At 46.9% G+C, this 16,755-nt stretch overlaps 1 protein-coding gene across 1 annotated transcript in view; it reads right to left on the reverse strand.

Moving 5' to 3' along the window:
• Positions 1-4,409: 4,409 nt before the first annotated feature.
• The window catches only part of tenm4 (teneurin transmembrane protein 4), a 107,784-nt gene continuing 95,438 nt past the window's right edge, over positions 4,410-16,755 (reverse strand). The window contains exons 23-26 of the mRNA XM_053423116.1: positions 14,832-15,128; positions 12,092-13,706; positions 9,296-9,438; positions 4,410-5,168 (exon numbers count right to left, since the gene is read on the reverse strand). Of these exons, the coding sequence (XP_053279091.1) occupies positions 4,410-5,168; positions 9,296-9,438; positions 12,092-13,706; positions 14,832-15,128 (2,814 nt within the window). The remainder of the gene's footprint in view (positions 5,169-9,295; positions 9,439-12,091; positions 13,707-14,831; positions 15,129-16,755) is intronic.

A 16,755-nucleotide genomic window follows, 5' to 3' on the forward strand; every position in this document is an offset into this window, starting at 1 on the left:
AAAGCACAATTAGAGACGTTTCACCAAAACGACAGGAGCGAATTTGTGAGGTTTTAATAAGGTCGTTCATCAGCACCAGTGACTCTGCCATTACTCTCAACCCTTTCTGGAACAAACTGTTTTCCTCACAGTGTTGAAGTGCAACCACAGGACAGAGAAACACTGCAGCATTTCACATTATGACTGAATATTTACTCACGAATAACACAGAGTTTGAATTTGTGTGGATTTTGTGTCTTGCAATCATTTTGCTTCATGGACATTTTAAACTGTGGCTGCTCGGTTTCCCCAAATCGTCCCTAATTCAACTTCATTTCTAGTAAAAATGCATTATTCTGTCATCACAGTGCACAGTGTGTGTTTCCTCTGCACCAGGGGTTTTCAGTGGAGTTCTTGTTATTAAGATTCTTCCTGTAAGACTTCAGTCCTCAAGGCTGAAGGATATTGCCTCTCGGCTGCAGAACTCATCCTGCACAGCCTCGATCTGCTCGCAGGACTTTCTGTTCCCCTGTGAAGAAATCCTCTTTACCAGAGCCATGTGGGGCTCGAGGCTCAGGCTGTCTCAGGGAAGATGAGAGCCGCAGATTTAAAATTTACTCAGCAAAAAAAAAAAAAAAACACACGTGTATAGTCAAACTGGCCAAAGCAAACACTAGAGGGTGTGATGGTTTCCATCGACGCTCACGTATCACGCAGGGACATCTGCTGTTTTTCCCCCCTAATGTAAAGTGAAGAAGAGAGAGAGAGAGAGAGAGAGAGAGAGAGAGAGAGAGAGAGAGAGAGAGAGAGAGAGAGAGAGAGAGTGTCTGCTGAGGTAAAACAGGCCTCAACGCCTCCTTCTGGGCACCGAGCTCCGCTCCGCCTGCAGTTAGCGGAGACGCTCCAGGCTTCCTCGCCCTCGCCGCCGCCACCGCCTCACACCGGCAGCTAACTCCCGAGCCCCCCCGCCTGCTAACAGGATTAGCCCCTGAGCTCAACTTGTTTCCACAAAGTTACCAAGTTTAAAAAACCACAGTCTCTCGGTGGCGTTTGCAGCATCTAAAGATCGACCCTCGACTCTGACGAGGAAATGAATAGTCAGGTTTCTCACAGCGTTTTCCTCGAGGCTCTGCTCATATTATCATGAGACTTAAACACATTTACCACTGGGATGTTGTTTCCATATTAACAGTCTGTGTTTTACGTGCTGGTGATCGACCTCATGTTCACCGGTGGAAGTGAATATTTAACTAAATAATGGCCCGTGGTGCAATATCACATTATCGTATCATTGAAGTCATGAATCAATCTCAACAAGCAATTAAATATACAATACGTTGATAAAGACTCTTGTATAACAAACCTACGTCCTGTCATCATCAACTTCCTGCGCTAAGTGTGCGTAGATTTGACATTGATCAGTTTGTAGATGGGCGTGTGTCTGATGTTGGCGTGTTGTCAGTTAATCAGTTTGTTTTTCCATTTGAATTGAGCAAATGAATGAACTTGGTCATTTAGTTAATTCAGCTGCTACAGAAATATCATTTGGTTTCACTTCCAGCATCAACAACTTCAGGTGCATCTCCACACTAGCTTGTATGCACCGAATGAACGTCCTCATCGTTCAGATTTATGGTCTAACTTAGCTGTAGCGAACTTTCCTCCCTTCAATCTGTTCGAATAAGGAAGCAAATACATGGGGCCAAGCAAATCTGCAGCGTGGCTTCACAATGAGTTTAACTTTGGTGAATATTGACCCAATATATCGAGTATCTGTGACCGTGGCCCCATCTTGTGAGCTTTACTTACTCTTCTTTGAATTCTTCTGTAGTTTAATACTGTCTCCACTTCCTGTAATTGGTCCGAAAGTTTGAAGCTATCCAGAAAAGTGTTTTCACACTGACAACGAACAAAACTTTGGTTCATCTAAATCTCGGTCGGTTGGTCTAGACCAGGTTCTGCTAAGTTGTCTGAGACACTTTACACCTGATGCTTTGGTTTGGACTAAACTAAAAAGTCTGAAGCTTTGGACCAATAAAGATTTGTTTGAATGAACCTTAAGAGAAACTGATAACATGTGCATCGTGTAGAATACATACACAGTACATGAAAGAAAAATACACGAAATAAACACAAAATATTCCCTTTATTTTTTTTCTACCTTAAGACTACACAGGGTCACCGATGTAGCTCTAAGAGGTATCTACATTTGCATTTTATTTACAGCTTACTTTGATGTCTTCATATTTACATAGTCAAAGAGAAGCGCTAAAAACACAGTGTCGAGAACAAACCGAAACTCAAAATGAGTCCAAAACGTTAGAAAAAGATACAGTCTTATGACGCAACAGTTCTCAGTGCAATATTCCACAATGCAAATATCCTTCATTCATATAAGGTTGAGCATACATATTTTAATTTTATTTTTTTTGGAAACAAAAAACGTCACTGAATCACCCGACAGCAGAAAAGAATAATAAAAAAAAAGAAATAATAATAATAATAAACCGTGTACTGTTCGCTTTAAGGTTTGTACAGATTGAGACGCTCAATCATGCTCCCCCCCCCCCCCCCCCACCTCCACACACACAAACAGGTTTATATGTCTGATGGGACAAACGATGAGACGAGTGGATTGGAATAGATTAAAAACAAAAACAATAAAATTACCAGGAGTTAAATTGATGTCACAGTTTCTAAAGTAACCTGCGACTCCTTCTTTTTACGTTTTCACACATTTTCACAAATTGCCCTTTGCAGTCTCCACTGAGGGGGGGGGGCGGACACACGTGTTTCAGAGCTGGACTGTGTCCACGTGGGTTGTTTTCAAGGTCGGGCGTGTATAGACGACCTTTAGTCTGTAAACGGGAGCAAGTGGACCTGCAGGTCTGATGCCTTTCAGTCCGGAGGAATGAAAGCACTTTGGATGCTGACCTGCAGGCAGCCCTTAGGGCAAAGGCAATTTGTATCTTTCACCTCAACCACAACAGAATGCGGATCCTATCCATCTCCGCGGCCAATATGCTAATGTGGAAAACACCCCTAACGAGACCGGGTCCTTTAGACGTCCTGGTAACTTAAAAAAAAGAAAAAACGTATTTTCAATCCGTATCCGACTGGTAATCGTGGCGAGAAAATACTGACTCAAGCTCCATGATAAAACAAACACTGCCTTTCATATGAGATCAGTAAAAAAAGTAGCTGGTCTAATAAAAAAGCCAAAAAACACAGTAACTGATTTAACTAAACCACCTGTCATAGTTTATTCCATGTGTTGAAACACCCTTAAGTATTGTTCAAGTACAACAATTAACAATAAAAGGGACAATAGTTCACATTTTCTTTAAATTCACATTTGTTATACTGTTAATTCATATAGCTATTTATAAAAACGAAACTAAAATGTAATTCAAAACCATTCCTGTAAAATACTTTTTGTCGTTTTAATACACACATGAGCGCCACACAGTATTTTTCGTCGGCTCCTCGCTATTTTCAGAATTGAGTCGTTAGACCACAGTCAAATAGAAAAAAAGATAATTTATTCTGTTTTTCATTTTCTCTCACTTGGATTTAAAATTAAAAAAACTAAACGATTCCAGTCAGAAAAAAGAAAGAACCCCACACGATGGAAATAAAAAAAGTGACCTCACATCCCTTTGTTGGCTTCACCACACATCGTAAGCATGACTAAGCAGTTCTGTTAATTTCCTAGTTCATGGAGAAGGCGCTCGACCACGCATGAGCATCCGGCCTCCTCTTCCAAAAAACAAAAAACAAACAGATGACAAGACATCACAGGAGCGAAGGAGCCTGGACAGGTACAGCTCGTGGTGATGAAGGGCTCCAGCTGAAATCTCTCTCATCATTTATGGATGACCGGGGCTATGAGGGCTTCAAGTATAAAAAAGAGAAGTGATTAAAAGAGAAGGAATCTCCTTGGCTGAGGCGCGGGCGACAAAAAGGCAGAATGGAGCGAAGCTTTGTGAATAACAATCTGCACGTCTGGCACCGGGAGTGAGCCGGTGAACATGATGCATTACCGGGACTCCTCTCGGATTCCTTTGAACAGAACCACCGACAGCGATGAGGAAATGGGAGTCACGAAAAATAAGTCACAGACGTCGCAAGTGTTTCCTCCTCTAGCAGCCGCACTTGAAGGGCAAGGACTGTTAAAGAATCTTCAAACGGAGAAGGGCACTCTTCTATTAATACAGTGCAACTGATTGCAACCATGTTTTTTCTTTTTTAAGTTTATTTTTTTTTAAAGTTTTTTGACAGTATTTTTAAAAACCAAGTTGAGCACAGTCAAAAGAAAAAAAAAACAACGAAACCAAAAAAAAAGAAAAGTGGTCATGTACACAACTGTCTTTGGCAAGAAGTCCCATGTCCTACAGGTGAGTCCGTCCCTCCAGAGCCTCATGTTCATGTCACCTTCGGCCCATTTCGCTCTGTCTCATGAAGTGAATGTTGTTGACACTGTCCGCCAGCTCCGGGTACTGGTCCACCGAGACCACGTAGTATCCGTCGTAGCCCTGCACCTTCCCCGAGCCCAGGAGCTGCTGCTTCTCTCCCTCGGTCCAGGTCCGCGAGCCCTCCTCTCCGTCCCTCAGTCTCTGGCGCTCCCGGGCCCACGCCTGGGCCACCACCCTCTGCCGGGCCAGCTCCAGCACGCGAGCCTTCTCCTCGTCCACGCTGCTGCCGTAGCGCGTGTTCAGGCACAGGGCGCCGTACTGCAGCTGGATGTCCGTGATGCGCCTAGTCCTGCCGTTGAGCACCGTGTTGACCTGAGACACCGTCACGTTGACGCCGGTCTCCAGCGTGCGGCGGCCCACCGTCATGCCGATGAGGGCCAGGTCCCCCTCCACCGAGCCCAGCTTGACGAAGTAGTGCGTGTCCGTGCCGGCGACGGTGAAGTGCAGGTCTTCCAGGTAGAAGGCGTCGTTCAGCACCGCGGCCATGCGGCGGCCATCTTCGTTGGCCAGGCTGATGATGTCGGTGCTGACGCGACCTTCTCGGATGGCGAATTTCACCCCCTTCCCGAAGATGGAGCCGCCGGAGCCGAACACCTTCTTGCTCTCCGTTTGGGCACAGCCGGCGCTTTTGGATCTGTAGATTTGGCCGAAACGCTCCAGCTTCACGAAAGCCTTCAGCTGCCTCTGAACCTCACACTGGACGCCCAGCAGGGACTGTAACACAAAGACAACACAGTTTAAAGACACACGTACTCACACTTAAATATCACTTCTGTCAGATTTACACCATATCCCTCCATTGCTCAATGGCGACGTTCTTCTTGACCAAATATCCATCTCTGATTGCTTCACACCAGGGATTCAAACCCTCGTCTTTACCCTGCTCTGAGCTCAGACCGAGCAGGAGAGTGAGTTCAAGACTAAATCAGATTCATACCGCTTCATTAACACCTCACACATTTTACAGTCAGTGCTAAAATATTCTTTCTTTGTGTGTTAATATGTTTCGACTGAAATTAAATGATTCAACACCTTTTGTAAAGATTGTGTTAACGCGATGTCACACACTTACACACACACACTTTCACCCTGACTGCTCAGACCAGGACCAGGAAGGTCACAGTGCATTGAGCTCCTTAATTTAATTTAACTTTCATTCCGGATAAAGTTACACTAGTTTCTTTCATTACTTTATATTACAGACTGTATTGATCGCCCCCTGGTGGCTGGCTGCCGTATGGATCATAAATCCCACCTCCTCAATGTGAGATTGAATTTATTAACTAATTAATAATCATCCACTTATATAAGGATGACAGATGCAACCAATTGGTTTAAGCCAATGAGGTATAAGCTATAATAACATCTTTACAGGTGGTACGAAAAAACACGTCGATATGAAATATATATAATAAATAATTCTGTAATTGTTTCACATTCATCATCAGAAGCAAACAACAAATCTGTGAAGCTTTGAAGCCGCTAATGAATGGCGCACAGCGGAGGCTCGGGGCAGAGGTGCAGCTCGGCGAATGCAAATCTCTCTGATCATTCGTGACAGGCATGATATTTTCAAAAAGGGTGAAATTACAGTCTCCTGACGGCCGCACTGCACTAAATACTGATCAGGGATCTGTGGGCAGCTCGTGTACAGTTTGGATCTCGTCCCCCTTACAGATGAGCGTCTGCGTCCACGGGCAAAAAACATCATCGATATGAAAACTGTTGATTTGGCTGCAAGGAAATCTCAAAAGAATAAGGAGTGGAAAACGATCCTAATATGGAAACCTGTTTTTCTCCTTTCAGAGTCTCTTTCCTGTGCAGCCCCATCGAAACCAGTCCACCTGTTTACACTGCAGTCATTTCCAATATTAGATTCTGCTTTGGTTTAACCCAGCTGGAAGTTTCCAGGTGTATTCTGGGTGGGGGGGGGGGGGGGGGGGGGGGGGGTGGGGGGAGCAGGATTCTCATATATGCTAATGCTTCAAATACAATAACTGCAGCAGAGCTCCCGACTCGTGCAGCAGGTATGACAGCATGACGGCGTTTCTTTCTTTAAATGCTAATCTGGAGCTTTTAACTCGGGCTGATGTGTTGAGACACACACACACACAGGCCACGCCTCTCTTCCTGTGGAGTTCACTTTGTTGTTATGGTCTCGTGTGGCATCACAGGAACTCACTGGTGCTTCTCACTGGAGCTGCCGCAGTTGACAGATGTGTATCAAAAGGAGGCGTGGTGTGTGTGTTTACACAAACAAACCGTCTATGCTCACAGACGACTAGTGTTGACCAACATTTTACATAATATTATATTAACATGCAAATGAAAGACAAACACTGGGATCTAACGCTGGAATTGAATTTTATGTTCGAGTCGACCATGACGTGAAGTCTACGTTGATAACAGTGGTCGACCACAACCTAGGAGACTCAAATGAATCCTCTGTTTTAATACTTCTGGACACGAGACGCTCCTCGGGACTAGAGGGAGATGTAGGCGATATGAAATGGACGCTGGCCAGCGGTGAGACCGTCGCCCGAACACGTCTGTGCGGCGACAAAAAGGCCGTTTTAACCCCGGCGCCTTCTCCCCGGCGCCCGAGCTGAGAGGCTGCGAGCGCCTGAGGAGTCTTTGTCAACCAGTCACGTTCAAAGTCCTCCTGACAGTTTCTTATTCTGTCTCACTGTTAAGACGGAGGCTGCAGGGGGACAGGGTGGTGCTGAGTGACGAGCATAGCTGCCCCCCCCCCCGATAGCTCCACCACATCAGATCCTGCATGAAGGGGAAACACATGACAGCGAGGGGGGGGGGGGGGGCAGCTGTGCTCCTGGGCCCCTGACGAGCGAGGGCCCCGGGGGGGGGACACTTCACACCATGCCACTCCATGTTTGTTTACCGTGCCAACAGTGTGACCCGGTCAGACGGCCCGGAGGCATCGGGAGGAACGGGGGGGGGGGTACCGTCCTCCACTTTAGTCAAACAGCCTCCCAGGACCCCCCCCCCCCCGGAGAGGCATCATTCACAAGCCATGGGGCGCAATCAGCCTCCAGCACCAGGCGGAATGAGAGATCAAACCTCATCTGTCTGGCCCCTCGTGGCATTTTTCAATCTGGCTGCGGATTCGGCAGCGCGGCGGGAACACAGGCTTGAATGAGAAGAGATGGAACGGCGGGGCCGACTTGTCTCTTGTACAAAATAGAAATAAAGTGCCAGGGAGGCGCAGGAGATACCATGTGTGGTTTTGAAACCTATTTAGGCTTCAAAGAATCCTATATTTAATTAGGCTGGTGTGTCCATCTGCAGGGAGCATGGACACGACATCCACCAGCTCGGCTCACACACGTGGGTTAAAGCCTCATTATCTCCCTCTTTTCCTAATACTCCGTTTACTGTTGGTTCTTCAGAGCTGCGCTGACTGAAGAGCTCCGGCACAAACACAAGCAACGTCTTCAAATCTGGGCTGACGCTGCTATTTAAAGATTCTATTACAGTTATTCTTTTTTCAGAGATATCACAGTCGATCACAGATATTCTTGAGCACGGGGCGAGAAAAAATTAGCTTTCAGGAAATATTATCATATCAACTTGTGCCTCGTGTCTCTGAGTGAAGCAAACTGAATATAGATGCATATGTGACTAATTCAATTTCGCAGAACACAAGTCCTCTTAACCTCGAGTGCTTCTAGGATACAGAACGATGGAAATGAAATGTACACAACCTGATGTATCTTGGCTCAATGCGGTGAAGTTCAAATTACATATTTTACAAAGAAGGATGTTTTTAGTGATTAAAAAGCTAAATTTTATTATAAATCATTGAAAAATGATTAAATTCTCAGATCCGACTCATCCATTGATTCAGTGAGAATTGCGAATGCTTTCTTTTTTGCGTTTATTCTTTCTAATCTACAATTCTATTCCATCGCACAGTATCTCCCCTCCAATATTTGAAATGGAAATTGCCCGGGATGTCTTTGGATTGAATTTGATATTTTCCTCTGTTGCCGCTCCTTTGTAGATCAGTACCTTGGGTGAGTTCAGAGATTCTCTGTGGACTGTCGTGCACGAGCAGTGTGCACGTGCCCGTCCCCGGGGGGGGGGGGGGAGCGTCCCCGGAGCGTCTACACCAGATGAGGACATAACCGGAATTTTCTACAACTATCTATTTCTTTCTATTCCTTGGCGCCGCTGCCTTCCTGTGTTCAATATGCCTGGTTGGATGGCCTGTTTGTTATGGATGGCTGCTCAGATCAGAGGTCACACAACCTTGTATCCTATCATAAGCTTTTAGGCTTATAAATAGACAAGAACACGTTTTTATATAACAGCAAATCCCTGCTGTGCTAAGGTGGCAGCCAGAGTGTCGCTCGACATGACGCTGACCTCCTGATGGGTGGCATTCACCAGTCGAGCTGTAACCGAACCCCCCCGACAACAACATTGGCCTCTTTAATAATTCAGTGGAGTTGGGGGCAACTTAAAAGGGCTGATAAACGCGGGAATCAGAGCATGTCTACTACTCCTCAGACCTTGGCTAACGGTGTAAGACTGAGATGAAATCAATGGGCCGTGGTGGAGGGAATCGAGAGTGAATTTCCCTAATGGCAGGACAATTACAAGAGCTGTTTAGCCTGACCCCATTCCCCAGGACGAGGACGAGGGGCAGGGCTCACTGGGCTGTGTGTTGGCCCGATGGCTGGCAGCTCCTCCGGGACTCTGGGCTACATGGAGCATGTCTATTCTCTAATCGGGCTGAAACGCAGGAGAGGGGCCGAGGTGGGAGAGGGTGGATCTGTGGTGAGTTGACGAGAGGGCGAGGGGAGAGGGACTTGGTTTACCTTGGTGCTGTCCCACTCCTGGGTCTTGATCTGGGTCCTGACCAGCTCGTAGGACGGCTCCATGGCCTCGGTGTTTGGTTTCCGGTAGCCGGGAATGACGTTGTACAGCTGGAAGCCGAAAGTTACCAGCCAGCTGTTAACATCTGCAGAGGAGGGATTCAAACAGAAGATCAGACAGTGATGTACACAGGGATGAGCTGTAAACCTAAAACCAGTGACTGAGTATATGTGAATGGTTTGGTTCATAAATATCTCAATTCAGGAAGTTTTCTGTTCTTCTTTTGTTTAATCAAACACTAGTTTACTTTAAGTCTGTAGTTTATTCTTCTCTCAGCATGTCTTTAAAACCTGTGATCTGCTGCTGCTATAGAAACCCCTCTGGTATTTGTTATTAGAGTGTGGACACTGAACATTTTGAAATCATATTTGGCTTGGAGTCGGGTTCAGTCACGTTTGCTTGGTTATCGATTTGAATTTTTACGCTGCACATTTCTGTAATTGGGTAAAACATCGTGCTTGGATCAGAGTACTCTTTTCTTTAAAGTTTGTAAACAGTTTCCTTCTTTCACTGGTTTCCACTGCATTCGGAAGTTTCAAATTGACTCCTGCACACGCACGTGCAGCACACATGTTACACACTGTGCATGCTGAACACCAAGGATTAATTTGACACTGGAGATTGTGCAGTCAAGTGCTTCTCTCCTTAATAAACTCCTCAGTCGCTGGGAGCACTTGATTTGTTTGTGGAAGTGGACGAGCTGTAATAAACACTCGAGGCGGCTTCGCGGACACGGTCCACTCCTGCAGGTGCCTCACTAATGACACACACAGCTGGGGCCCACCGACGCCCGAAGCCAATATCTGCGAGTGTCTGATAATCACACACGGGAAGTTGATGTCACCTCAAAGCAGCCGAGACGCGGACGCAGCACATTCTGACGACTCAGCAGGTTTTATCCTCTAATGAGATGCTAAAGAGCAGGAGAGTGACACGTCGGAGATTCAGATCCATGCCATCAAATGAAACGCGGGTCATCTAGCAGCTGCTGCGTTTGTAGGTGCAGCTGCCAGTTCCCCGGTGATAACTTGTCATTAACTCGGAAAAACACAGGAAAAGACGACACACATGACTGGAAGATAAAAAACAGAAAAAAGAAACGGACAGCAGAATCATCGCCGTGACACTTCGGGGGTTAAATCTGTGACAGACACTGTCGCACCTGACAAAGCTTTTTTAATTAAGAATTTGTTTGAGGACAATGAAAGGACCCGGGTAATTCGGTGAAAGGAATTGAAATGTCAGTGCCATCAATCACAATTGAGACGGAGAGCCACTACAGTATATCTAACAGGCTGCTTAGCATTCTACCGCCGGTCGGGCCCTAATGGTGGACCGCCAAGCCGAACGCCCTTTTTCTGTTTGGCAGAAGGCTAAATGGCTTTGTTGATCTGAGAGCAGCCGGAACAAAGCAGTGGCTGTTTTCTTTCCTCTCATCATTGTCTACACAGGTTAATAAATGAAGGGATAACAGGTTAAAAAAATTATAATTCACAGCCAGCGTGAGCATTATTGGAAAAATAAAAATATCCCGCTGCATCAAACGGAGAGAATTCTAAACCCCACAGTCGAGTATCCTTAACAATGCTGTTTAACTTGCAGCCAGAGAGGTTGATACCACCGGCCCTGGCTGACGCTTCTATGGATCTATTGTGCTCTGCCTCTCCGCTGGGCTGCTTTCACCGCCATTTACCTCCTCCCTGCCACAAAGCAACACAGGACGATGTGATATTTCTGGGAAGGGACCTGAGTGTTCAGCAACAGATTTGGAGGGGGGGGGGGGGGCTTTGCCGTACAGCATTGTTCCCCTTTGAGCACTTTCAAAACGACAGCCACTGGGCACAGGCATGCACAGCAACACGCACGTGCACGCAGACAAACAGCAGAGCAGGAAAAACAAGCTCAGCGTCCCTGTGAGGAAGCTATTGGAAAGAAAAGAACCTCTCTCTCTCTCTCTCTCTCTCTCTCTCTCCCCCACTACACTGCATTTCTATTTTCAAATTTAATTTTGCCAGGATTTGTTTTTCCATTTGTGGCTTGTTGTTTAGAATAAATAAAAAAATTCAGCGTCAACACCTGAAGTGAGAATAGTTTGCTGAACTGGGTGAAAAAAAGCAAGTTGCACGCAGGTCTGAGGCTTCAGGTGCGATCCCAGCATTACTAGTTATTTCTTCTACATGAAGCGCATATCCCTCCAACCAAGGCCCAGGAGTCCTATTACTATGAAACCACATTTAAATTCACTAGATCCAGATTTTTATCCTTCTAAGCATGAATTATTCTCTGAGAAATCAATGTTAATGATGCAAAAACGCCCAATCTTGCAATATTATAGAAGAACGTGCCAGAAGCCGCCCCCTGAGCTGGATCTGCACCAAAATGAGATGCACTCTTTCCTGACTGATACCACAGCCTTCCACCAGGTTTCTGTGGTTATCCATCCAGTAGCTTTTGATTAATCCTGCTAATCTTGGGGCTGCTTCAAACCTATCTTCAGTTACAGCTGAATACTTCACACAAAGCCCTGCCTCTGTGTAGACTCTGCCTGAAGAGTTGAGATGTGGCCTTGACGAGTTCGCTGCTTTGCAGAGGATGGCAGCTGTGGTTGGAGAAATTTCCCTTTTGAAACTTGTTAACACATTTATTTCTCTATTCTCTGGGTTGCCAAGCTTCCATCCTCTTGCAAAAAAACAGGGTCAGGTGGATTTGCCTCTCTGTTGAACAAGACGAGAACTCACCAGTCATGTAGCACTTTATCTCCTCGTTGTTGCTCAGAGGATTGTTGTTCTTGAACATGTACAAGTTGAACGGCACGATGTGGTTGCTGTTGAGACGTTTCCAGATCTCGTGGTTGGGCGTGGTCCAGCGGCCGGCCAGCACGTCGTAGTCCCGTCTTCCCATGTGGACCAGTTTACTGAGAGGCTCGTACAGGCCTCCCTGGTAGCCGATGATGAGCTGGAAGCTGGGGTTAGAGTCCAGGTAGACCTCCCCGAACGCCGTGTGGAGAATCTGTTTAATCATCAGGCCCGAGCCGCTGAACACAGCCAGAGGGGTTCCGATGTTATCACAGGCCACGTAGAACTCATCCCCGCTGCTCAGCTCCATGGCGAACAGGTGTCCCTGCAGGTCATAGTACAGGGACGTGATCTCCGAGCTGGAGTGATTGTACATGTGAGTGACCCGGGTGGGGCTGGACAGGTCGGCGTAGAAGAACTGCAGGTGGTGGCCGGCGCTGCTTCTGCTCGACACCCGCCTGCCCACGCCGTCGTACCGGTACTTGATGCTCCAGCCGCTCACCCTGTTGTACACTTTGATCAGCAGGCCGGCGGAGTTGTACTCAAAGTATTCGTTTCCTCGCTGCTTGAGGAATCCGTCTTCGTCCACCCGGTACTGGACGTCTCCCAGGCGAGTGATCCGGTCTCTGATGTCGTAGCGTAGCGGCGTGAGGCGGGCGCTGTTTCCCGGGCTGAGCAGATGCAAGTTGCCGTTCAGGTCGTAGCTGTATCTCCACAGGGGCTTGTCGTTGATGGAGACCACCTGCAGCTGGCCGTCAGCGTCGTACTCGTAGGTGTAGCGCGTGGTGTTGGCGTACGGCCCGACCTTCAGCTCCTTGGCCACCACTCGGCCCATGTTGTCGTACTGCACCATCATCCAGTACATGAGCGAGCGGAAGATCTCGTACTGCACCTCCTTCACCCGGCCGTACGCGTCAAAGTGCTTGGTGTGGGTCATCACCGCCGTGGTGATTATCTGGTTGATGTCGTAGTAGATCACGCCAAATTTGCCGAACTGCTCGGTTTTGCCGGACACGTCGTCGTAGCGGTACAAGTCGATCGGCAGCGGGGTTTCGTTGATGACCGCCTGCATGCTCGTGACTCGGAAGCTGTTGTCGTAGACGTAGTCAAATCGGGCGTTCACCATGCCCTCCTCGCTGAATCGGAAGATCTGCCGGTCGATCAGCGGGCCGATCTGACGGTAGCGGATGGTGCAGGTGAAGCCCTCGCTCTGCAGGTTCACCGTCTTCAGCATGCCCGTCACCTCGTCGTAGGAGAAGCCGATGCGCGTGGTGTCATAGAGGATCTCCAGCAGCTTGGACAGCTTGCCGTACTTGTAGATGACCCGGCGGCCGGTGCCCAGGTAGGTGGTCTGCAGCAGCTGACCGTTCTCGCTGTAGTCCTGGAGCACCGAGGCGTTACCCTCCGGGGGCCGGTAGGTGTTCCTGTAGTAGCCGATGGAGCGGGAGGTTTCCAGGGTCTGCCGTGCCACGTTGGGCATGGTCACGGAGGAGAGTCGGTCGTTTTTGTCAAATTCAAAGATGTACTGCCTCTGGCTGTAGAGCAGGAGAACCATGGACTGGAAAGAGGAAAGAAAAAAAGAACTCATTTATAATTACATTTACCTAGAGTGGCACACAGTAGAGCGCAAACCAGAACTGTCCCCTTTTATAACCACATTTAAATTCACTGGATTTCTATCTGCACAAACTTTGCCCCCTGATCTGGATCTGCACCCAATTTTAAATGTGATCCTCCTTGCGCCACCCACCCCCCCAACAAAATGTCATGGAAATCGTTCATGTGATTTTAGTGTAATCCTGATAACTAACAAGAAAAGACAGACGGAAACATAGCATCCTTGACAGAAGATACACATTTTTTTAAGTAAATAAAAAAACTAAAGTAAAATTGAAATCTTTCCATTATGTTGCCTGTACACTGTCACCGAGTTCAGGCTGTGGATGTACCAGCCCCTCGTTCTGTCCACAAGAGGACGAACATAATGTGAGAAGCAATAACATATCACGTATGCAAGTCTGAGTCGGACCACATCTAATTTCCATCTTGAAAGTAGGAGTTGTTGATATTCCCCACGACGTTAAGATCTTCCTTCAGAGATTATCTCTCAAACAAGCCGCTACTTGTTTCTTCGGAGCTTTTGATTCAAACAGACTAAAATCGGCAAATCAAAGGTTTGAAGTCTTAAACGAAGTCTTTAAATCTGTTCTTTGGTTGTCACAACACGCGGCCGCCATCTCGGCATTTAGAGGTTACGGAAAAACCAACAAAAGACTGTGGACAAGGTGACTCGGAGCTATTTTCATATCCCCTCGTCTACAGAGGAGAATCGCAGCGCTTCACCTTTTCCCCAACGATCTTGGCTTCAATTAGTAAGTAGAAAAGTGACATTTCATTCTCACAGGTTGAACTCTGCTGTCAGGATGGAACAGTCTAACATCCGTGGTGCACCAGACAGGTTTTAATTACTTTTCTGCTGATATCTGTTCTCGAGGCTGATAATGCGGCACAAACACGGCTGAAGTATTACAAGTTAACTTTTAACTCCAGTCTAAAGACTCCCGTCAAGGCTCCTGCACAGACACTCCTCCACAATTTAACGGTACAACATGTCCCCGTCGTCTTGTATTTAATGTTTTTATCTTTAAACCATTCAATCAATGTTACAGTGCAAACATCTTACCTTCTCAAGGTACGTGTAGCTCCAGGATTTACCATCGGCGAATATCTGGGAGGTGATTCTTCCGTTCTGGTCGTACTCCATGCGAACCGACATGGTGCCTCTCTGGATGCCGGCCACATGCCCCGCGGCGGAGTAGGTAACGTTGACCCCGTTGAGGCGACTGCTCGGCGCCCACAGAGTGGGTCGACCCGCCTGGTCGTAGTGGATCCGCAAGGTGAACTTCCTGTGGTCGTCATAGACCTTCTCTGTTCTGGTGATTCGATCAAAGTCCAGCGACAGCAAGTTCCTGTTATGAACCTACAGAGAAGAGGGGAAGGAGAATTAGAAAAATTTAATTAGACCTCATCAGCTCCACCACGAGGAAATAAACAAGTGTGGGTGCTTGAATTGACTGAGAGGAATTGGTGCCTGGGCTCCTCCAAGGTGGGACCTCACGAGGAGAGCTTTAATCACAAAGTGATTATTTTATGTTCCTCTTTCTTTCCAGAGCTTTTAATTACAGCAGAGGAGTTGTATCTCCGGACTGCAGGAGCCACTGATGTGATGAAATTATAAGAATTACCATATTTCTTTGTTTGTGTAGAAATCCAGCAGTATAAGGGGGAGTTTGTCTATTCATGCGCTAAACATTAGAGTCACATTGATCATTAAATTCATTTTCACTGCGCACTGCAAGGGAATTACCCGGCGCAGATGACTCTCATTTTATTTAGCCATTTCTGTAAATTGGGAGAATAAAAAAATCAATTCTCCTGCCCTGTGACTCAGAAGATTGTTTAAATGACACTTTGCATTGTTTGGCTCGTTTGACCCTTCGATCAGAGCCGAGCAGGGATCTCCACAGTGTAATGATCATGTGGGTCGGCACAGAGAGGAATCCACTGTCTTCCTTTAGTCAGGAAGCAGCTCCACGCTACAGTCAACAAGATCAACCAACATCGAGGATTTCAGACACTGAGCTCTGGACGTTCAACAGATTTTATTAACGTCGTCAATTGTTTTATCAATATTCCTTAAAGGCTAAATGTGGAGATCTGATTGAGTTCTTGTCTTGTAGTTCTTGGCTCATGTTTCTCTGTGGGCAGAAGCTAGTGAGGAAAGATAAATGAAAATGACTTTTGGTTGCAGTTCAGAGCGAATCCTCAAATAATCACTAACTTCATGTGGTAGACTTTTGAAGATACAGTCGAAGACGTCTCTTTAAACTGCTCCTCTGATTCTGTGCTCTTGTCTTTTCTCCCCCTCTAATAGCTCCTCTTTAGGTGTGCTACCATTTGGCGAGCTGAAATACTTGGCAGGGCTTGAAACCATCTTGAGGCGGCTCAGAAAGCTGCTCCTGGCTGCCGACCAGACTCATGCCGTGGAGCAGGCCACGGCGGGCCTGCTGAGAAGCCGCACTTTTTCAATTTCACGTCGGGGGGGGGGGGGGGGGGAAGGATGGTTAGGTCTCTCATCTGTGAAGGGACAATTACCCCTGAGGCAATTAAGGTCACCGATACCTAATTGAGAGGATTACGTTGCACTAAAAGCAACAGATTCATGAGGACAGTGATTGTGTGTGAGTGGAACAAACAATCCGATCCCCGAGAATGGTGGTGCGGGGGTGGGGGGTGGGGGGGGGGGGGGGGGTGAGGGAATAGAAAGGTGGCCCCCATTTGTTATCCTCTATTTTAACCTTCACATACAGATTTCACTGACAGAAAAAGAAATTGCCACACTTGTTAGGAAATTTCCTAAACTACTTATACTCTTACAGATAAGTGACTTAGGCAGCACAGGGTCCGCCACCTGTCCGACGAGATTGTGTTGAGGTTTGCTCACGAAATAAAATAAGGTGTAAGAGAGAGAAAAGTTCCGAATGCCAGGATCGGGTTCGCCAGAGACTCAACAGGGTAAAAAGAAAAAAAGCTCTCTCTTATCGGAG

This window comes from Pleuronectes platessa, chromosome 5, assembly GCF_947347685.1.
Source record: "Pleuronectes platessa chromosome 5, fPlePla1.1, whole genome shotgun sequence".
NCBI classification, from domain to species: domain Eukaryota; kingdom Metazoa; phylum Chordata; class Actinopteri; order Pleuronectiformes; family Pleuronectidae; genus Pleuronectes; species Pleuronectes platessa.